The sequence below is a fragment of the Pimephales promelas genome, chromosome 18, assembly GCF_988280905.1.
Source record: "Pimephales promelas chromosome 18, fPimPro1.hap1.1, whole genome shotgun sequence".
NCBI classification, from domain to species: Eukaryota; Metazoa; Chordata; class Actinopteri; order Cypriniformes; family Leuciscidae; genus Pimephales; species Pimephales promelas.
In genome coordinates this window covers 18,890,863-18,914,403 of record NC_142786.1, presented here as the reverse complement: position 1 = coordinate 18,914,403, position 23,541 = coordinate 18,890,863, and the positions used below count along the sequence as shown (strand labels likewise).

The window sequence follows — 23,541 nt, the reverse complement described above, 5'->3', positions numbered from 1 at the left end:
TAACTTGGTAAAGATTCTAGCACAAGCTGTGAGAGCACAAACAAATTATAGACATTATTCGAAAAGGTTCTGAAAAAAAATTACTTGTATTCTTTGCGGTCAAAAATGCGAGATGAATTCCATCTAGTGGAAGCGTTTGATACTGCGACCAAACACAGTCTTACGGAAAGCTCATTTTTTGAGAGATCAACGTCAAACATGCAACACCACTTGTTTATATTTATGACTTTGATTTTCTCAGTTTAATAGTCAAATGTTTTGGAATATCTAAATTTCATATAAACATTATGTTACCAAAAAAATGGTAATTTTATGCATTTTTCAAAAGAATAAATGTAAAGTTGAATAACTTTCTACGAAGCGCACAACCAATCACAACACACTGCTCCAGCCGACCAATCAGAGCACAGTGTGCTTTTCAGAAGGAGGGGCTTCATAGAGACAAGAAGTAAACAGAGCGTTACTGACTGACCGGGAAGAGAGGAGCGGCAACAATGGAGAATATGAGGAGAATAATCAACATTCAAGCAGGAAAACCTGTTCTTGTAGACTTTATAACAGGGTGTAATATGGCCTCTTCACAGAGTATGACTGAAGTGTGATTTAATAGGAGATAATTAATCAAAGTTTTACAGTTATTAAACAAACGACATGTTTAATTACAATCAACGATATTAGCATTAATATCATGCACACTGTTTTTAATATCTCTACAGATCAAGTTTTTTCCCCTGACTATTGCCCATCAGACAGTCGGCACCATGCTTTCCTCGTGTCTAAATAACTCAGCATGTTTAATTGGTGCAGTGGTGACGATGTAATATGATAATTCTTGCACAGACACAAGATGATAATTCTTGTTTTTTTTTTTCTCTTCACACTCGCATTTTCCCACTAACAAGAGGTGCTCCATCAACGGCTTCACATTGATTGGCCTGACACGCGGTGCAGATGAAGATGGAGGCGAGCGTGGGCTGCATTAGCAACTGTGCCACGCAACACTTTGCATTGTGAATATGGATTTCGTGATCCAATTACACTGGGCTGGTCGATAATCTATCAAGTCGTACAATGGCTGTCACTTAGCTACATGGTAAATTTGTAGATATCAAGCCACCTCTGCAATTAAGAGATGACAGGAGAGGGTTTTAAAAATAAATCAGATGACGACAGGACAGAACCAGAGAGACGCAACTTGAGTTTTGAATGAGGCTAGTCTCAAATTTGGCTTTGACAAGAAGACCCATGTCTGAGAAAGATGAAAGCGGATCTGAAAAGTCCCATAATGCCTGTCTGTCATGTCTTAGAAAGCTCATTAATTCCAGGCACATTTGAACATAACCTCAAAACGTCATCCAGGACTAGTTTCTAAAAGTTTGGGAGAAAAGGGAAACAGAAACTTTTGTCCAAAATCACTCACTTGTTCAAAATGATTCCAGTTCGCATGGATTCATGGAAACAAAGTCATTTGGCGATGTCAATGTGTAAAGACACATATATATTCAAATGTGGATATCTATACACTAAACGAATGCATGTGCACGCCATCACCGTTTTCCAGAGATTCACGTTTTTGACGTTTACACAGAGATGATCACATTTTTTAACATTTTTCAAAACTTGCACCTTGGATCTTGTTTCAAAGTTTACGTTCGCGAACACCAAACACTGTTGTCGTGTAAATGAGCGGCAATAACGCATTAAAAGTTTTCTGTCTTCGGTGTAATGTTAGCAGCCCCTGAGTTAAAGGGATAGTTCACTTTGACATTAATTTTTGATATGTTTTAGCTTACCTCAAGGGCATCCAAGATGTAGGTGTCTTTGTTTCCACAGTATTTTCAATTTTGATATTTTTAGGTCAAACCTTTGTTGTCTGTCAGTCATATAATGCAGGTCTATGGTCACCACCTCAAAGAGCATTCACAGAGAAGTCCAGAATAAACATGATTTAACGACTCGTAAATGTAAGTACACATTTATGGCCTAAGACATGAAACGAGCGGTTTGTGTGAAAAAACAAAACAGTATTTATAGCGTTTTTACCTCTTGTAACCACAGTCACATCAAAGTGATCTGAGGGCGATGGAGCTTCGGTCTGCGCAAGCGCTGGAAGTGATCTCGCGCGCGGTTGCAAAAAAAAAAATAATAATAAAAAAAAAATCAACGTTTTCTGTTGATATATCGAAATCGTCTTCCATTGCGATTTCCTGTATATCTAAATATGTTTAGATCTTCACGGTGAAAGCTAACACTTCTGAAATCTCTGTGTAAACAATGAGTGATGTATACGCACAAGAGATCACTTCCAGCGCTTTCGCAGACTGAAGCGCCATCGATCTCAAATCAGTTGGATGTGGCTGTGGTTTCAAGAGGTAAAAACGAGGTGGGTAAAAATATAAATACTGTTCGTTTTCTCACACAAACCGCTCGTTTCGTGTCTTAGTCCATTAATGTGTACTTACATTTACGAGTCTTTAAATCATGTTTAATTTGGACTTCTCTGTGCATGCTCTTTGAGGTGGTGACCATACCCTGCATTATATGACTGACAGACAAGAACGGTTTGGCTTAAAAATATAAAATATAAAATACTGTGGAAAGTCTGGAAACAAAGACACCTACATCTTAGATGCCCTTGAGGTAAGCTAAAAGACTCATTACATGCAAAGTGAGATATATCAGGCCTTCATTTGTTATAATTTTGATTATTATGGATTACAGCTTATGAAAACCTTTTCACAATATTCTAATTTTTCGAGTTTAGACATCACAGAGTTAGACATTTCGAGTTTCGAGCTTAGACATCACAGTGATTCATTAGTTCAAAAATGCATTGAAAAGGAGAGCAATTTCATATGCATATGAATATCAAACTACTCGCTATAATGAAGATGATTGTCAATTACCAAGTTTTCTGTAGAAGAAAGGGAAGTCTCCCAGGTAGGACGAGTACTGTGTGTGTGTGAAGAGCCCACCGGGATGACTGTTCCACATCAGATTACTCCTGGAGCTCTGCTGAAGCACTCGGTCCTGGATGATCTATGCAAACACACACACACACAGAGTAAACAGGGTTTGAAACTAACTTTTTCACTCACAGACCAATTTGGCTACTAAATGTGTTAAGTAAGTAAGTTATGTATATAAGTTAACGGCCATTAAGAACATCTACTAGCCAAAAAAATAAATAAATAAATAAAACATGAAAAAACAAACAAACAAAAAAACAGATTATTTATATACATATACATACATATATATATATATATATATATATATATATATATATATATATAGATATATATACACACACACACACACACACCTAAATGATTATTAGGAACACCTGTTCAATTTATCAGTAATGCAATTATCTAATCAACCAATCACAAGGCAGTAGCTTCAATGCATTTAGGGGTGTGGTCCTGGTCAAGACAATCTCCTGAACTCCAAACTGAATGCCAGAATGGGAAAGGTAATTTAAGCAATTTTGAGCGTGGCATGGTTTTTGGTGCCAGGTGGGCCGGTCTGAGTATTTCACAATCTTCTCAGTTACTGGGATTTTCACGCACAACCATTTCTAGGGTTTACAAAGAATGGTGTGAAAAGCGAAAAACATCCAGTATGTGGCAGTCCTGTGGGCAAAAATGCCTTGTTGATGCTAGAGGTCGGAGGAGAATGGGCCGACTGATTCAAGCTGATAGAAGAGCAACTTTGACTGAAATAACCATTCGCGACAACCGAGGTATGCAGCAAAGCATTTGTGAAGCCACAACACGCACAACCTTGAGGCGGATGGGCTACAACAGCAGAAGACCCCACCTGGATACCACTCATCTCCACTACAAATAGGAAAAAAAGAGGCTACAATTTGCAAGCGCTCACCAAAATTGGACAGTTGAAGACTAGAAAAATGTTGCCTGGTCTGATGAGTCTCGATTTCTGTTGAGACATTCAGATGGTAGAGTCAGAATTTGGCGTAAACAGAATGAGAACATGGATCCATCATGCCTTGTTACCACTGTGCAGGCTGCTGGTGGTGTAATGGCGTGGGGGATGTTTTCTTGGCACACTTTAGGCCCCTTAGTGCCAATTGGGCGTTGTTTAAATGCCACAGCCTACCTGAGCACCATGTCACAAAGCTCCAATCATTTCAAATTGGTTTCTTGAACATGACAATGAGTTCACTGTACTAAAATGGCCCCCACAGTCACCAGATCTCAACCCAATAGAGTATCTTTGGGATGTGTTGGAACGGGAGCTTCGTGCCCTGGATGTGCATTCCACAAATCTCCATCAACTGCAAGATGCTATCCTATCAAGATGGGCCAACATGTCTAAAGAATGCTTTCAGCACCTTCTTGAATCAATGCCACGTAGAATTCAGAAATGCAGTTCTGAAGGCGAAAGGGGGTCAAACACAGTATTAGTGTGGTGTTCCTAATAATCCTTTAGGTGAGAGTGTGTATATATATATATATATATATATATATATATATATATATATATATGGATTTCATACATTCTTATTTAAACAAATTCATTCAGCATCTCCTTATCTTTTTCACCATAAATGTGTTTTAGATGGACAGATCAACACAGCACAAAGATGTAGGATGTCGGAAAACAACAATGTCTTTTCTGTTCACCAAATGCCTTTTAATCTTCGCTATTACTTCAATGCAATTGAACAAGCATGCCGTAATATGTTGTGTAGTGACGAGAGTGTCAAAGTAAGCCAGATATGAGCAGATTCTGTGCAATACACTGTACAGGTGAAACTCGAAAAATTGGAATATTGTGCAAAAGTTCATTTATTTCAGTAATTCAACTTAAAAGGTGAAACTAATATATTATATAGACTCATATGCAAAGTGAGTGTTTCAAGCCTTTATTTGTTATACTTTTGATGATTATGGATTACAGCTTATGAAAACCTTTTCACAATATTCTTACAAAATTCTTTCATTATCTGTAAACCATAATCATCAAAATTATAACTAATAAAGGCTTGAAATATCTCACTTTGCATGTAATGAGTCTATATAATATATTAGTTTCACCTTTTAAGTTGAATTGCTTAACTTTCGCACGATATTCTCATTTTTCGAGTTTCTTATGCATTTAATATATCATGACGACTTGGCTTATATGAACTTCCCCAGCAAAGTGAGTAAATAATAAGTAAAACGCCATATTGGCTGTAGCGTAAACCGCCACGGTTGATCTTTACCGTGTTAATTTCAAACCCGGATCGTAAACACTTCCAGCTGAAGTCCTCGGCCATGAGAGCTGTGTGAAGGCCAAATTAATGTTTCCAATTGAAACTTCAGGTTGAGGTGCAGCTCTGGGTCTATAAACTATGAGACGAATGACAAATCCGCCGTTTCTCCAGTGATTGTTTCCCTGGCCTTGAGTGAGGCTCTCAGATGCTGTGAAAGCAGACAAAGACTGATAGGATGTGTTGACGGCGTTGTCGTCGTTTTTTTGGTTTATATTGTGCCCTTTGGTGTGAAAGCGGCTTGGCTTACTGACAGCCTAATCGCTGGCAACTGGAATGGGTTTTCATATCCAAGTGTCTGAGATTGTGTCTTCATAATACGAGGCTAGAGGCATTTTTGTTGTACAAATGACAAAAGGTCTTGTCGAATTTAACTGAGCGGCATCTGGAGAGCTTTCAGTGTGATGCTGAGATTCAACGCACAGAAATATGCATATGCACACACACAGGATCGCAGACGCATAATTAGCTCAGGTGTATGGGGAGGTGAACGAGGAAGATGAACTCGTTCTGCATAATGACAATTAGGACTAATCAAGCATGTCAGAACAATTTGCACAACAAATACAACAAGCAATTCATATTGTACAGAAACAAGTGAACTAAATCACAAAAATAATGTGGTTTCAAAAAAGTTTAGATTTTTTTTCCCTTGGTTTAAAATTGCCATGTCATATGAAATAATTGTACTTTCCTTATATATTATAATGATATATTATATTATGTTTTGTTTTTTGCTTTTTTTAATTAGTTAAATTTATCTTATTCAGCAAGGACACATTAAAATGTTGATCAACTGACATTTAAGACATTTATAATGTTACAAAATTTTCTATTTCAAATAAATGCTGCTCTTTTAAACTTTAAAATCAAAGTATCCTAAAAAACACTGCTTACAACATTGATAATCATAAATGTTTCTTGAGCAGCAATGCGGCGCATTAGAGTGATTTCTGGAGGATCACGCGACACTGATCTCAGGAATAAATTTCATTTAACAAAATTCCACAATATTGCTATTTTAACTATTTTGATCAAACAAATGTAGCCTCTCTCTCTCTCTCTCAAAAATAATTTGAATGATAATTATACTGGCGTTGTGTTATGATCTTATGTTATGATGTTTTGTTATGTTCCGATGACGCGCTGTGTCATGTCATGATGTTGTGTTGTTACGATGACGTGCTGTGATATTATGTTATGTTGTGTCATGATGTTTTATGTGTCATGATGTTGTGTTATGTTATGTTGTTACAATGACGTGCTGTGATGTTATGTTATGATGATGTGTTATGTCATGATGTTGTGTTATGTTGTTGTAACGATGATGAGCTGTGATGTTATGTTATGATGTTGTGTTATGTCATTATGTTGTGTTATGTTATGTTGTAACGATGATGTGCTGTTATGTTATGATGTAGTGTTATGTCATGATGTTGTGTTATGTTACGATGATGTGCTGTGATGTTATGTCATGATGTGTTATTTGTCATGATGTTGTGTTATGATGTTATGTTGTTACAATGAAGTGCTGTGATGTTATGTTATGATGTTGTGTTATGTCATGATGTTGTGTTATGTGTCATCATGTTGTGTTATGTTATGTTGTAATAATGATGTGCTGTGATGTTATGATGTTATGTCATGATGTGTTATGATGTTGTTACGATGATGTGCTGTGATATGTCATGATGTTGTGTTACGTTATGATGTTATGTTGTTACGATGACGTGCTGTGATGTTATGATGTTATGTCATGATGTTGTGTTATGTGTCATGATGTTGTGTTATGTTATGTTTTAACGATGATGTGCTGTGATGTTATGATGTTGTGTTATGTCATGATGTTATGTTACGATGATGTGCTGTGATGTTGTGTCATGATGTTGTATTATGTCATGATGTTGTGTCATGATGTTGTGTTATGTTGTTACGATGATGTGCTGTGATATGTCACGATGTTGTGTTGTTATGATGTTATGTTATTACGATGATGTGCTGTGATGTTATGTCACGATGTTGTTATGATGTTATGTTATAATGATGATGTGCTGTGATGTTATGTCACGATGTTGTGTTATGATGTTATGTTATTACGATGATGTGCTGTCATGTTATGTCACGATGTTGTATTGTTATGATGTTATGTTACAATGACGTGCTGTTATGTTATGATGTTGCGTTGTCATGATTTTGTGATGTGTCATGATGTTGTGTTATGTTATGATGGTATGTTGTTACGATGACGTGCTGTGATGTTATGTTATTATGTTGTGTTGTCATGATGTTGTGTTATGTTATGATGGTATGTTGTTACGATGACGTGCTGTGATGTTGTGATGTTATGTCATGATGTTGTGTTGTTATGATGTTATGTTGTTACAATGATGTGCTGTGAAGTTGTCACAATGTTGTGTTATGATGTTACGATGATGTGCTGTGATGTTATTATGTTATGTCACGATGTTGTCTTATGATATTATGTTACAATGACGTGCTGTGATGTTGATGTTATGATTTTGTGTTGTCATGATGTTGTGTTATGATGACGTGCTGTGATGTTATGATGTTATGTCATGATGTGTTATGATGTTATGTTGTTACGATGATGTGCTGTGATGTTATGTCACTATGTTGTGTTATGATGTTGTTAGATGAGGTGCTGTGATGTTATGATGTCACGATGTTGTGTTGTTATGATGTTATGTTACGATGATGTGCTGTTATGTTATGATGTGTTGTCATGATTTTGTGTTATGTCATGATGTTGTGTTATGTCATGATGGTATGTTGTTACGATGACGTTGCTGTGATGTTATGATGTTATGCCTTGATGTTGTGTTATGATGTTATGTTACGATGATGTTGTGTTATGATGATGTGCTGTGATGTTATGATGTTATGTCATGATGTTGTGTTATTATGATGTTATGTTACGATGATGTGCTGTGATGTTATGTCACTATGTTGTGTTATGATGTTAGATGACGTGCTGTGATGTTATGATGTTGTGTTGTCGTGATGTTGTGTTATGTTACGTTGTTATGATGACGTGCTGTGATGTTAAGTCACTATGTTGTGTTATGATGTTAGATGACGTGCTGTGATGTTATGTCACGATGTTGTGTTGTTATGATATTATGTTACGATGACGTGCTGTGATGTTATGTTATGATGTTGTGTTGTCATGATGTGTTATGATGTTATGTTGTTACAATGATGTGCTGTGATGTTATGATGTTATGTCATGATGTTGTGTTATGATGTTATGTTGTTACGATGACGTGCTGTGATGTTGTCACGATGTTGTGTTATGATGTTGTTACGATGCCGTGGTGTGATGTTATGATGTTGTGTTACGATGCTGTGCTGTGATGTTATGTCATGATGTGGTGTTATGTTATGCTATGATGTTGTGTCATGATGTTGTTTTATGTTATTATGTAAATCATAATTTCTTTCACTTTTTATTCAAATAATTTAAATGTCATCATGATGCATCTTTTGACTCGTCTTCCAACTAAGGCTAAAAAACACCTTTTCCCAAAACATTAACAACGCTCACAACTCAAAAGCTCATCAGAGGTGACCAAAATAAAGCGTGAGTGTTTTCCTCTCGCTCCCCCGACGCAGTCAATAACCGCTTGACACGGCGCTGATATTAAACCGTGGTCTTGCAACCTTGCAGAACCCTACCTGTCACCTTAAAAACCCAATCTGAGAGGCTGATGAAAGAGCGCTCCTCCAGCTCAGCTAACAGCCCTGCGTTTACTGACTGAAGTGTGTGATTGACGACTCAATCTCGCAGCACGAGGGCCACAATCTTCCAGCGGATGAGCGCAACTCTTCGGAGGCGATCTGTAATCGCACTGACGCTGTGTGAGGCTGTCACGAGCTTGTCTTGTGAGGTTAATTACTGTGATTTGTTGATTGTAGACACTTGTGAATTGTATGACACTGTCATTGGCTAAACATAGAGCGATCTAAAGCAGGAGCCGGCGCACTGACAAAGCTTTCTGAGAACATACTTCATATATAAATACCAGAAACTAAAGCGGACAAATGCCTTTTTAAAACACTACCAGTCAAAAGTTTTAGACGCCAAGGCAGCATTTATTTGATTAAAAATACAAAACAGTAATGTTGTTTTCTATTTTCATATATGATAAAGTGTAATTTATTCTTGTAATGTTCAGCATCATTACTCCAGTATTCAGCGTCACATGATCCTTCAGAATTCACTCTAAAATGAGGATCTGATGCTCAAGAAATATTTATGATTATTATCAATGATGAAAACTGTAGTGTACACTTTTATTCAGGATTCTTTTATTCTATCCACAAGTTTCCTACGCCCCATGATGCCTTGCGTCAAAAGTGGGCGCGACTTCCGGTTGGAAGTAAACAAAGCGCGATTTGACATGCTTGACACTTGTTCATTCAACAGTTGACAGTCATTAAGTTATAGCGATCCAAACTAGCTAACGATGTGGGAACACAACCTCAACCAAATTCAAAAGGGTGAAATAACAGTACCTTTACCCTCCGCAGTAGTTGATTGGGAGTATTATAATAACATTATTAATAATCAATACTCATCAAGGCATGGTGACAGACAGTTGTGCGAGCTGACAAACAATTAAAATAAAAAAATACACACTTAGTCATTGTGCTTTGGAGTTTATTCAAAATTATAAATGAATGTGCTACTTGAATTACTTGAATACATTAACTGGCACATTTGGTATTCTGTCAACAGGCTTAGATCCTGAGTTTAGGTCAGTAGCGAACAGCTGATCACATGCTGATAGAGTTTATAAAATATAAAGAATTCTAAAAAAAAAATGTACACAGGAAGATTCGTCGTCTTTTGGGAGGTGATGGAAACTACAGTCGTTGACTCGTTGGCAGGATCAGTGACGGGCTCTGGTAGGATCACTGTGATTTCGTTTTCAGCTTATGTTCAAAACAATCATGTTTAAGCCACTGAATTAGTTTAGTCCGGTTATACATACAACCGCGAACAGCGCATGATGTCCCTGAGCTCCGTAACGACATCTCTCATAAAGATTTGCGTCTTTAAATAGTAAAATAATTCTCCGAAAAACAGCTAGCTTCTTCGCTAACTAACACACAAAATACCATTGGAATGCTACTTCCGCCGCCTCGCCGGAAGTTTCACCCACTTTATTTTTTACAGGAGCGCCCCTCGGAAACTTGTGGATTGAAAATAAGGTTTCATGTTTGGATATAGCAAAGTCAAGCTAATAATTCTGAGGTCACTGAACCGAAGCCACGCATCACTTCCCCAACACTCATAAAGGAGACATATAGAATTAAACACGGCATGTGAATGCGTACACACTTTACATAACCCCTAATAAATCAGCATAATACTAGACTTCTTGTCAAAACATTTGAACCCAGCCTGTGTCACAGCTGTGGAGTGAGAGAGTGTGTGTATGTGTGTTTGTGTGTGTGTGAGAGAGAGAGAGAGAGAGAGAGAGAGAGAGAGAGAGAGTATGTGTGTGAGAGAGAGAGAGAAAGTGTGCATAAGAGTGAGTGAGTGAGTGTGTGTGTGTGTGTGTGTGTGTGTGTGAGAGAGAGAGAGAGAATGTGTGTAAGAGTGAGTGAGTGAGTGAGTGTGAGAGAGAGAGAGAGACCTATAAACACACACTCAGTCGCAGCCTAAGACCTACTGTACACACACACACACACACTCTCACTTGCAGCCTAAGACCTACACACACACACTCTCTGCCTAAGACCTACACATCACATGATATCATATTATTATTTCTATGTTGTTTTGATGCTTTGGCAATACAAAATGTATCTTTTGTTATGCCAATAAAGCTTTCTGAATTGAATTGAATTGAGTGAGTGTGTGCGCATTTTAGTGAGTGAGTGAGAGAGAGAGTGTGTGTTTGTGTTTTAGTGAGTGAGTGAGATAGAGTGTGTCTGTGTGTGTGTGTGTGAGTGTGACTGAACAGTCTTCTCACTTCTAGAGTGCTGAGCACGATCTTCTCCACAGAAGAGAAATACGCTTCCCACAAGAACTGCGTTTGCTGTCGCAGAGCCAGGATCTTATCCTGATGAATGGAGCGAACCGTGGACGGGATCTGCAGAGAGAGAGAGAGGGAGAGAGAGAGAGAGAGAGAGAGAGAGAGAGAGAGATGAACATCAGCATCTCATATCGCTTGGTTACACAAATCAAACCGATTCAACGAGAATAATCTTCTTTATTGTCCTAATGGAAACACCAGACTAAGATGCTTACTCGAACTCGTTCAAGCTGTGTTTTCTTCACACTATCCCGTGTTTCAACCTAATTCAAACCAATATGCATTTATGTAAATGCATTTTATGTTGGATATCCTTTAGGATTGTCATTTAGACGATAAAAATGAGAATTATTATTATTACTACTAACAATTCTTACAAACAATTCTTAATACATTAAAATTTATCATTAATATTGTTATTATTATTATTATTATTATTTATTTCAAGGCATTATTATGATTAATATTAGTATTTTTTAACAATAATACAATTTTGTTGTACTATTGTGGGTGAAACCCAAGTGAACCGCTTCCCGTACGATTCCTGCGCTTGTTTCGAGTCACATTTCCTCAATTTAGGGAACAATCATAGAGAAACCTTCTCTGAGAAAGACCTTAAAAGTATTTATAATTGAGTCCTGGTGGGACATTTAACTAATCTAAATCTAATCTAAATTGCAGTTTTTGTATGAAATTATAATCAAAGCTTAACAAGTTTGAAATAGTCCCTTTGAGTGAACACAACCCCAATACTGTTTTACTGTTCTTTAAAAATTAACTACAAAGTTTAGCTGATTCTTTTAAAAATCTTTTGATAGCTATAATACAATTAGTCATAATTCCTGTTTTGTAGGTTTAAAGAGAATAAAGAAACTATATTCATTTGTTCACCCTCATGTCATTCCAAACTTGCATGACTTTCTTCAGAGAAATATTTTGAGAAATGTCTGTTTTTAATTGAATGGCATCCGAAAAAAAAAAAAGTTTTCAGCTGAAGGAAGAATGTCATGCAGGTTTGAAACGACAACAGAGCGAGTAAATGTTGACAAGTCTCAAATTTTTGGGTGATTTAATCCTTTTACAAAGGAAATTCTGCATCCTCGCTGGCATACAAATCTCTGTTTGGGAATCACTGTGAATGAGTGAGTGTGTGAGAGAGAGAGAGTGAGTGTGCGTGTGAGTAAGTAAGTGTCTGTGTGTGTGTGTGAGTGTGAGAGAGAATGAGTGTGTGAGTGAGTGATTGTGAGAGAGAGCGAGTGAGTGTGTGATTGTGAGAGAGTGAGTGAGTGTGAGTGAGTGAGTGAGTGAGCGTGCGTGTGTGTGTGTGAGTGAGTGATTGTGAGAGAGTGAGTGAGTGATTGTGAGAGAGAGAGAGTGAGTGAGTGAGTGAGTGAGTGAGTGAGCGTGTGAGTAAGTGAGTGTCTGTGTGTGCGTGCATGTGTGTGTGTGAGTGAGTGATTGTGAGAGAGTGAGTGAGTGTGAGAGAGAGTGAGTGAGTGAGTGTGTGAGTAAGTGAGTGTCTGTGTGTGTGTGCGTGCGTGCGTGTGTGAGAGTGATTGTGAGAGAGTGAGCGAGTGATTGTGAGAGAGAGAGAGTCAGTGAGTGAGTGAGTAAGTGAGTGTCTGTGTGTGCGTGTGTGTGTGTGAGTGAGTGATTGTGAGAGAGTGAGTGAGAGTGATTGTGAGAGAGAGAGAGTGAGTGAGTGAGCGAGCGTGCGAGTAAGTGAGTGTCTGTGTATGCGTGCGTGTGAGTAAGTGAGTGTCTGTGTGTGCGTGCGTGTGTGTGTGTGTGTGTGTGTGTGAGTGACTGTGAGAGAGTGAGTGATTGAGTGAGCATGTGTGCTTGCATGCGTGTGAGTGTGTTTAAGTGAGTGCGAGTGAGTGTCTGTGTGTGTGTGAGTTAGTGAGTGAGTTTGCTTGTGTGTGGGTGAGTGAGTTTGCGTGCATGTGTGTATGTGTGTGTGTGTGTGTGTGTGTGTGTGTGTGTGTGTGTGTGTGTGAGAGAGAGCAAGGTTGCGCGTGTAAGTGTGTGAGTTTACGTGTGTACGTGTGTGTGTGTGTGTGTGTGTGTGTGTGTGTGTGTGTGTGTGTGTGTGTGTGTGTGTGTGTGAGAGAGAGAGTGAGTGAGTGAGCATTAAATTATGACAATTCCATTTTTTGGGGTGAATTAATCCTCTTAACAAAGGAAATCCTGAAACCTCCCTGGCATACAAATCTCTGGTTGGGATTCACTGGCATGGGCTTCGTGTTTTTGAATATGCTTAATCAGCCCAAACCAAGGGCTCGAACCACATCATGTGATCTGGCTGGTTCCACTATTAAAGGATACAACTGAGATCCTGGAAAGTACGTAGTAAATAAAAAGCAGTGTTTCAGACCTGCAGTAAGAGCCTCTCGTCCCCGATCACAGCCGCCCTGTTCCAGTCGATGACCTCCGAGAAGGGGAGTTCCCAACCGTTACTCAGCATGACCGGAACACAGGCCGCCTACACACACACGGGGTCACGGCGTGAGTCATACATGCCGTGTTTTGATTACAAGACCGAACAAAGAGAGAATAAATGAGAAACAGGACAAACACAAAGAGGCGCATATTAAATCGCTTCCACTGAATGCCAGATCATATGATAGAGTTACATGTTACAGAAAATACACAGAGAAAATATGCACACTACAAGTCCAAAGTTTTGGATCCGTAAGATTATTTATGTTTTTAAAAGAAGTCTCTTCTGCTCACCAAGGCCGCAATTATTTGATTGAAAATTTAAAGAAATAAACATTAATATTGTTAAATATTATGACAATTTAAAATAACTTTTTTTTTAAATGTGATATATTTTAAAATGTAATTTATTCCTGTGAATTGTCAGCATCAATACTCCACTCTTCAGTGTCACATGATCTTTGATTAACAGAAAGTTCAAACAGAATATTTTAGATCATCCTTGATGAATAAAAGTACTGATTTATTTTATTTCTTTCCACCCAAAAATAAAATAAAATTCTTACTGACCCCTGACCAGTAGTGTAATGTTACAAAAGCTTTCTATTTCATATAAATGCTGTTCTTTTGAACTTTCTATTCATCAAAGAATCGTGAAATAAAAGTGTACATAACTGTGTTCAGCATTGATAATAATCATAAATGTTTCTTGAGCATCAGATCATCATATTAGAGTGATTTCTGATGGATCATGTGACACTGAAGACTGGAGTAATGATGCTGAAAATTTACAGGAATAAATTACACTTTACTATATATTCACATAGAAAACCATTATTTTAAATCGCAATAATATTTCACAATATTATTATTATTATTTTTTTTTTACATTCTTACCGATCCAAAACCTTTGACTGGAAGTGTAGTTTGGGGGAAAATGCTGTAAAGCAGAGGTTGAGGGAAGAAAAGTGAGTTTACTTTGAAGTGTGTGAGATTGTGTGAGGAAATAGAGGGACGAGCTGTTGTGTGTGTGATGTAATGAGGACCTGTCACTCGAGAGGTCATAACGGTGTGAGCTGAGGATCGAGCTCTAGTGGACACACAGAGGACGAGCAATGTGGGAGTGAAAAAGTGCTGTGTGTGAGTGTGAGGGCTAAGGTCACAAATTTCAGAAAATATCATTATGATAAAATCTTATTCAAGCAAGTAGTGGGAGTGATGAATGTTAGTAAGAGAAAGGTTCATAAGTGGGCCAACAAATGTATTAATTACGGTTACAATAAGGAAGAGTTAGGATGTAGTTAGAACTAGTATCATGAGTGTTTGCGACTTGGAAGGAAGGAAAGGAGAGACTGGAGGAAGGGAGGGAAGGTGGAATGAAGAAAGGGGGAAGAGAAAGGAGTAAGAAGTATGGAAGTGCAAAATTAGGGGGGAAGGAAGAAATGAAAATAACGGAAGGAAGGAAGGAAGGAAGGAAGGAAGCAAAGATGGGTAGTGGACAAAAAAGGAAAATATGGAAGGAAGGAAGGAAGCAAAGATGAGTAGTGGACAAAAAAAGGAAAATATGGAAGGAAGTAAGTAAGTGCAGGAAGTGAGTGCAGAAGGAAGTGTGAAAGGAAGGAAAATACAAAAGGAAGAGAGGAAGTAAGGAATGTAAGGAGGAACGCAAGGAAATGAGAAGAAAATAAGTGTGCAAGAAAGGATGAAAGAATGGAATGACATGCAGAAGGAAGCAAAGCAGAAAGGAAGGAAAAGAAAAGAGGAAGTAGGGAAGTGCAGAATTAAGAGAGGAAGGAAGGAATGAAATTGGTGGAGGTGGAAGTGTAGAAGGAAGGACAGAGGGAAGGATGAAAGTAAGGAAAAAGTGCAGAAGAAAGTGAAGAAGAAATGCAGAAAAGACAAACGATGGAAGAGTGGATGGAAGGACAGAAGCAAGTAAGGAAGGAGGGAAAGAAGACTTTAAACGCTTTAGAGAAGGAGGCTTGGAAGTGAGGAAGGAAGACAAAGAAGGAAGAAGTAGGGAAGTGCAGAATTAAGTGTGGAAGGAAGGAACGAAATTAGTGCAGATGAAAGTATAGAAGGAAGGAAGGAGGGAAAGAAGAAAGTAAGGAAGGAAGGGAGGAAGGACAGACAGAAGTGAGGAAGGAAGTAAGGAAATGAGAAAGGAAGGAAGGCAGAATAAAGACAGAGACAAAAAAAGAAAGAAAGTAAAAGAAAAACAAAATTAAATGAAAAGCAATAGGAAACTAAGACAAAAGAATGAAAGAACGTTCACCTGCAGAGCCTCCAGGAAGCGGAAAGATCCCAGTCGTCGTCCTCGTGGAACCAGACAGAAGGTGGAGTTGTGCAGCATTTCACGGTAGTCATACCTGCACACACACACACAGACACACAAATGAGTGATAAAATGTCCGCACACACATATCTCTCTCTGAGCAGTGTAGAATGATCAGATGTGATGATGGGTAATGAGGTTGTGACACCTGTCCGTTTCATGCAGGTACATTCATGAGGAGCATATATACATGCACACACACACGCACGCACACACACACACACACACTTTGGCTCAGGGTGACCTCACCGACACAGATGGCTTCCTGTCCTCTCATGCGTGCACGCAAAAAATACAACGTCAAAGAGGTCTTAAGGTTAAAGGAGCAGACAGTTATTCATCAGGCAGAAAATCATTCATCGTTTGCTGGTGAGCATGTAGAGGTGAAGGTTGTGTGCGAGTCAGAGACACTGGCATTATCTGCGTTACGAGGATCTTGCTGACTCTGGATCAGCTGCCGTTTGCATCCTCAGCTCATTGGGAGATGCGGACTTTGAATAAAGCCCGAAATGGCAGGCTATACACACACACAGAACGAAACTGAGCCACAGAGGCGTTCTGTCGCAAAGTGAACACACACACATGTCCCAGCTGTCTGGATATCAGACTGATCCCACGTTAATGTGATAGAATATGAATGAGGCTAGAGGACAAGTGTTGGTCTCAGTGGTGCTGGCTTTCCTGAGGAGAAACATCAGACGCTCTGCACATACTGAGACTCACTGAAGGCCGAGAACACACATCACTTCTCACCACATCCCAAAGATGCTCTATTGGGTTGAGATCTGGTGACTGTGGGGGCCATTTTAGTACATTGAACTCATTGTCATGTTTAAGAAACTGATTTGAAATGATTGGAGCTTTGTGACATGGTGCATTATCCTGCTGGAAGTAGCCATCAGAAGATGGGTAGATGGTGGCCATAAAGGGATGAACATGGTCAGAAACAATGCTCAGGTAGGCCGTGGCATTTAAACGATGCCCGATTGGCACTAAGAGGCCTAAAGTGTGCCAAGGAAACATCCCCCACACCATTACACCACCACCACCAGCCTGTACAGTGGTAACAAGGCATGATGGATCCATGATCTCATTCTTTTTACGCCAAATTCTGACTCTACCATCTGAACGTCTCAACAGAAATCGAGACTCATCAGACCAGGAAACATTTTTCCAGTCTTCAAGCTGATAGAAGAGCAACTTTGACTGAAATAACCACTCGTTACAACTGAGGTATGCAGCAAAGCATTTGTGAAGCCACAACACGCATAACCTTGAGGCGGATGGGCTACAACAGCAGAAGACCCCACCGGGTACCACTCATCTCCACTACAAATAGGAAAAAGAGAGGACAATTTGCAAGAGCTCACCAAATTTTTGAACAGTAGTGCATGTATAAAGTATATGTCCACCATCGTTCAAAAATTAGAATTATGACTCATTGTTTAATGTATTATTATGCATCTGTCATACACAGAAATACACTTAATTAGCACTCATTCAGTGCCACAGCAGCACACATTAAAATCACCACCTGTTACATCTTATAATTGTGCAACAGTTTCACCACAGTACTTATTTGCACACCGTGTTATTTTAAAGCAACTCTTTCCACTAATTCCCGGTCAAACACTGAGCATCTTGTGACCTTGGAAAGCTCAGAGCACTTAAACAGCACAGCGAGACAAGGGGCGTAATAGCATGTTTATCCGCGAGAGGATTGTTTGAGTGTGTGACGGCGCTCAGAAACACACACTAATGTTTGTGTGAAGTGAAGCAGTGGCAATCAGCATCTACGCGAGAGAACATGCAGTCGAGAAACGACCAGTTTTAAAGTATTATGAGAAAACTGTGAATCAATATCAGGGTTTATAAATGAGGATCACCCTCTGTGTTTCTGTTTATTTCACAGGTTGGGTACAATTACACTACCAGAGCCCTAAGCTCCGTCTCCATGGCAACTCCAGCTAAATGCTTCCATTCGGAGTGTGTTAATTATATGCGTTCTGCACACGGCTGATGGGGGGGGGGTCTTTCACGATGAGGTAATGTTTTAAAAATCTCCAGTGTTTAATTTCTCTGGCTTTCCAGCACTTTGTAAAACTTTCTCTCTCAACCTGCCCCCTCTTGCACATCTGAATGAAAGCTTCCCTGGGAACGGAGCCAAAATGGCTGTCGTTTCTGAACAATTACCCTAAGGCACAGAGTTCCCACTTCCCAGACATCAATCTCATGAGAAATGCCCATAAATACTAACTAAAGTTTAAAGTGGATAAACACACGTGATATGATTATATTAGCATTAAAAAATGGTCATTCATAAAATATTAGGCAGTCACAGCAGTAGAATTTTTTTAGTAGTGCATTCATTTAGAATTTAGTCAGAGAGGATGGCATATTTAACACAAATAAATCAGCTATGATTTTGATCATGCAAATAAATTAAATCGGGCTTCGCAAGCAATTCACTGAAACAGTTCAAAAGAATCCATTAACAAAAATAAATCAAACTTTGATCTATGCTACCATTTAAAGAATGTTAATAATAAAATATTTTTATTTCAAATTTCTTGTGTTCTTTGAACGTATTTATCAAGGAATACTGGAAAGAAAATGATTTATACATGATTTATACAATGATTTATATGGTTAGATTTATACAGAAAGACTAACATTTCTGCTTGAATTTGATCTCTCTCAATATGCAAAAAAAAAAAAAAAAAAAAAAACATTGAATCTTATTTAATTTCAGTTTAATGGGAAAACATATACAGTTAGTTACAGTAATTATAGCCATTATTATAAACTCAAACTCACATACTCATAGAGAATAATGTGTTCGAATTTTAAAGATGTGGCACTGAGCTTCTCGTCTGGTGTGCGACGCCCTTATAGACTCTCCGCCGAAACCCCCGTTTCACTGTTGCTCACGCGACGGTCCAGCTTGACGCTTATGCGCGGCTACTGCTCGCGGTATGAATGAACGCACGAGACTCATTGATTAACATGCACGACGAAAAAATACCCCGCTTCTAACGCGCCGAACTTGTAAAGACACAGTTCACAACTGCATGGTTCCTGTCGATATCGTTAGTGCCCTCTTTACTCTGGAAACCAAAATTTTTCCACACTTCCAAACGGAATAGAGCTGGAGCCGGTCTTTACACGGGGTTCAGCTATAGCTATGTTGTTTCTAGCAAAACGTTAGGCAAGTGGTGCGTCTATGCATAAAAAATAAATAAATAAATAAAAATCGATTTCTGAAAATCGATACAGTATTGCAAAATAAAATATCGCAATACTCAAGTGAATACTCGATTTTTTCTTACACCCCTAGTATGAGTATGTGCATGAGCAAGAGTATTTGCGAGAGCAAGAGCATGTGAATGTGTGCACTGTATGTGCATAAGTATGTGTGCATGTATGTGTACATATGTGTGTGAAGCCTGTGTCCACACTGTCCTCTCTCTAGAACTCACTGTAACTAATTCATTACAGCAATTAGTGGTCATTAGAGGGCTTATGCTAGTTTGAATTAGCACACACAACACAAGATAACCCAGAGGCATTGCAACAAACACCCCCCTCATATAATCATATAAAGGCCATGTGCTCCGGTTACACCACAGGAATCAAATCAGGGTCCAATTATAAGCTAGAGTAGTTGAAAATGTTTGTTACTCTGTGAGGAATAAATGCATCTTCATGAAGTGATGATGCTATAAATAGCTCATTGTTAGTTAACGCATTAGTTAATGCACTAAAAATGAAAAATTTTAAAGGTTATAAGGTTTATAAGGTTAAAAATTAGGTCTTATTATAAAGTGTTACCAAAATGACACATATATTACAGATTTATAATTTAATTTAAGCAACACACCAGCCATTCACACATTTTACCGGTCAAAAAGATCAGCTTTGGTATCGCAGACGCTTTATCATGAAAGAAGTTTATCATGAAAATCTTTTCAATTAGTCTCCCTCTCTACTAAGCAAAACAGATTGAGCATTTTCCACAAAAAAAGGTTGGTTTGGACATGGAACGAAGGGAATACCACATTAAATATATGAAGTTGTGTTATCTGGTCATGCATATCTCATGGACACATTTTGTACCGCTTGATCCGACAGGGTCACTTCACACAGACCAGTTAATCCTGTCGCGGCACGAGGACAGAAACATGTCTTGATTGGCCTGTCAGCGTCCAGGGACACACTTGAATAAATAATGGCTGTCCTGTCACCACAACAGGAATATTTCAGTCCTGAGTGACTGTGGACGTGCAGTTCAGAGCCTGGCATGCTGATGACCAGATGTGTCTCAAAGCACCCGTTTATATCCAGATGGTTGCAGGACTGCGATGACGTGACTGTGCACGAGTGAGTCGGGACATGTCAAGACAAGCCTCTCGATCTAGTCCTGCGTGAGAAGCATGCACAGATGGAATAGACGCTTCTTTCAAAGATCACAGACTTCAACCCACTTAGCTGGAATATTTCAACCACTGAAGATGTCCTGCGACAACACTTGAATCTGTGGAGTCCCAAAATATCAGGACTTGTTAAGAGTTTATATCGACCACCTTTAGAAATCAAAGAAGCCTTTTAAGCTGGAGTTAAAAAGCAGCATTTCTAACTTTTAGAGGTTCAGACAACTTACAAAACCAACTCATATTTGCTATCTTCCAGACAAATTAAATGCTAAACTACATTATTTTTTTTATCCAAATACAAAGAGGAACAGCCTGACGGATAAATAAAATGATCACATTATCTGAGGTTTTGAGCTGGTTTAGAACAATTCTGAGTTTGGTTTTATTGCTTATGGTCGATGGCTTTTTTGTCTTTTTATTATTAGACTGATGTTTTTCTCTCAGCAATAGGAATTTATTTTACTAATAGACCATTTTACAGTAGCCTTTTGCCCTAAAGGTGAACAAAAAGTCCTAATTAGCTCATTTATTTGCAAACATATTTAAATTTATTCTATTTTAGGGCTAAGCCAGCAATATCTCCTCACCATATGTGACTCAAAGGCAGAGAAGGAGAGAAAGAAAGGAAAAAAAAAGAGGGAATCAAAGCTGCAGATGGGGCTCAATTGGTTGTCGAGATTGTCCCTGAAGTCCCAAACCAGTGTTTACTTCTAACCCTGCTACCACTGCGGGACACTGGGACCATTACCACTATATGGTGAATCTCATACAACCTTGTTCAGGTCATATTGCAATGTAAGACAAAGTGGGGAATTTTTTTTTTTTTTTGATTGCATTGTTACAAATGTTGACAAATTCTTCTTCTTTTTCTTTTTTTTTTTTGGGGGGGGGGGGGGGGGGGCATAGTACATATTTTATTTTTTTTATGCTAATCCCATAACAAATAATATGATGAAACAATAAATCATCTTTAAAAATTGTTGAAATAAAATGATAGTCAAAAATAGATAATGTATTAATTTAGTATCAAATAGATAGTTTTTTTCTGCATTGAGTTCATGATAATTTGGTGTATGTGCATGAATAAATAAGTAATTAAGTAAACAAACAACTGAATGAGCAAATTAATTAGCGACCCAACCAACAATGAACGAACAAATCAATCAAGCTTAATGGTCTTAAAAAAACTGTTTTCTTTCAGCACATTAATATTACTTTTGTAGCGTTTTCAAAAGATATTCCTTGGCAGGACAGTGTTATAGGATACAGGCGTGTCTCAGCACTGGAGGACCGAGGCGAGGAGCTGCGAGTCGCTCACTGCACGTCAGATGGGGCTTTTAGAAAGAAGCGGCGTAACAAAGCAGTGGCTTCTCCGAGAGGAGCTTCAGCTGGTGTCGGGTTTCTCAGAGACCAGGAAGAGAACAAAAGAGGACACAGATGGATTCAAGAGACAAGAAAAGCTGGTGCAGCTCTCTTCCACCTGGACAGTATCTGTGCACCTGTGTGTGTGCGTGTGTGTGTGAGTGTGTACATGTCACAAGGTTAAATTTCTCATTTCAAGCAGAATACTGATATCTCCAAACTCAAGCTTAAAGTACTGCAATCATGTGCCATTAAACCGGCTCCAGTGAAGAATGTTGTGGAGTTTAAGATCACAATTACTGAAACCCAGCAGTGCTCATTAGAGTCTGTTCAGAATAAACCGCCTAAGACTGACGAAAAAAGAAACGAGTGAACGAGAAACTGAGTAAACTTTTCCAGCTCCTGAAAAGATGCAATTAGAGAAGTAAATATAAGAGATGGCTGAAGACTCATTGGTGACTGATCACCTGTGTGGGTTTAATATTTCACTTTGATATGGAGAGCAAAGCACACACACTATACATGGACGGCAGAAGAGACGTAACTTCATCAATGCGTTGAGATATTAAGAGTATGAGAAATGAATAACTAGTAGATTCAAGATGGTGGAGAGTGTGTGTTAGTGGAAGGGCAAGGAGAACAAAGAGAAATAAAAGAAAGGGATGGAAATGAATGGAAAGGAATGGGATGGAAAATAAAGGAATTGAATGGGATGGAAAGGAAGAGAAAGAAATGGGATAGAAAGGAAAGGAATGGGATGGAAAGGAAAATAAAGGAATGTAAAGGAAAAGAAAGGAATGGGATGCAAAGGAAAGAGAAGGAATGGAAAGGGATGGGAAATAATGGAAAGGAATGGGATGGAAAGGGAAAGAAAGAAATGGGATGAAAAGGAAATGAATGGAAAGGGATTGGATGGAAAGGAAAGAAGGAATAGAAAGGAATGGGATGGAAAGGAAAAGAAAGAAATGTGATGGAAAGGAAATGAATGGAAAGAGATGGGATGGAAAGGAAAGAAGGAATGGAAAGGAAGGAATGGAAAATAAAGAAATGGAAAGAGATTGAAAAGAAAAGAAAGGAATGGGATGGAAAGGAAAGAGAAGGAATGAAAAGGGATGGGATGGAAAATGATGGAAAGGAAAAGAAAGAAATGGGATGGAAAGGAAATGAATGGAAAGAGATGGGATGGAAAGGAAAATAAAGAAATGGAAAGAGATGGAAAGGAAAAGAAAGGAATGGGATGGAAAGGAAAGGAAAGGAAAGAGAAGGAATGGAAAGGGTTGGGATGGAAAATGATGGAAAGGAATGGGATGGAAAGGAAAAGAAAGAAATAGGATAGAAAGGAAAAGAAAGAAATGGGATGGAAAGGAAATAAATGGGATGGAAAGAGATGGAAAGGAAATTAAAGGAATGGGATGGAAAATAAAGGAATGGAATGGAAAATAAAGGAATGGAATTGGATGGAAGGGAAAAGAAAGGAATGGAAAGTAAAGGAAAAGAAAAGAATGGAAAGGAAAGAAGGAAATGAATGGGATGGAAGGGAAAAGAAAGAAATGGAAAGAGATGGAAATGAAAAGAAAGGAATGGTCTGGAAAGGAAAGAGAAGGAATGGGATGGAAAGGAAAA

General features: G+C 38.5%; 1 protein-coding gene across 1 annotated transcript in view; it reads right to left on the bottom strand.

The window, feature by feature from the left end:
* ext1b (exostosin glycosyltransferase 1b) overlaps nucleotides 1-23,541 on the bottom strand; it is a 113,570-nt gene that overhangs the window by 24,749 nt on the left and 65,280 nt on the right. Inside the window, exons 2-5 of the mRNA XM_089122956.1 lie at nucleotides 16,064-16,157; nucleotides 13,724-13,831; nucleotides 11,284-11,403; nucleotides 2,907-3,039 (exon numbers count right to left, since the gene is read on the bottom strand). Coding sequence (XP_088979082.1) covers nucleotides 2,907-3,039; nucleotides 11,284-11,403; nucleotides 13,724-13,831; nucleotides 16,064-16,157 — 455 coding nt within the window. The remainder of the gene's footprint in view (nucleotides 1-2,906; nucleotides 3,040-11,283; nucleotides 11,404-13,723; nucleotides 13,832-16,063; nucleotides 16,158-23,541) is intronic.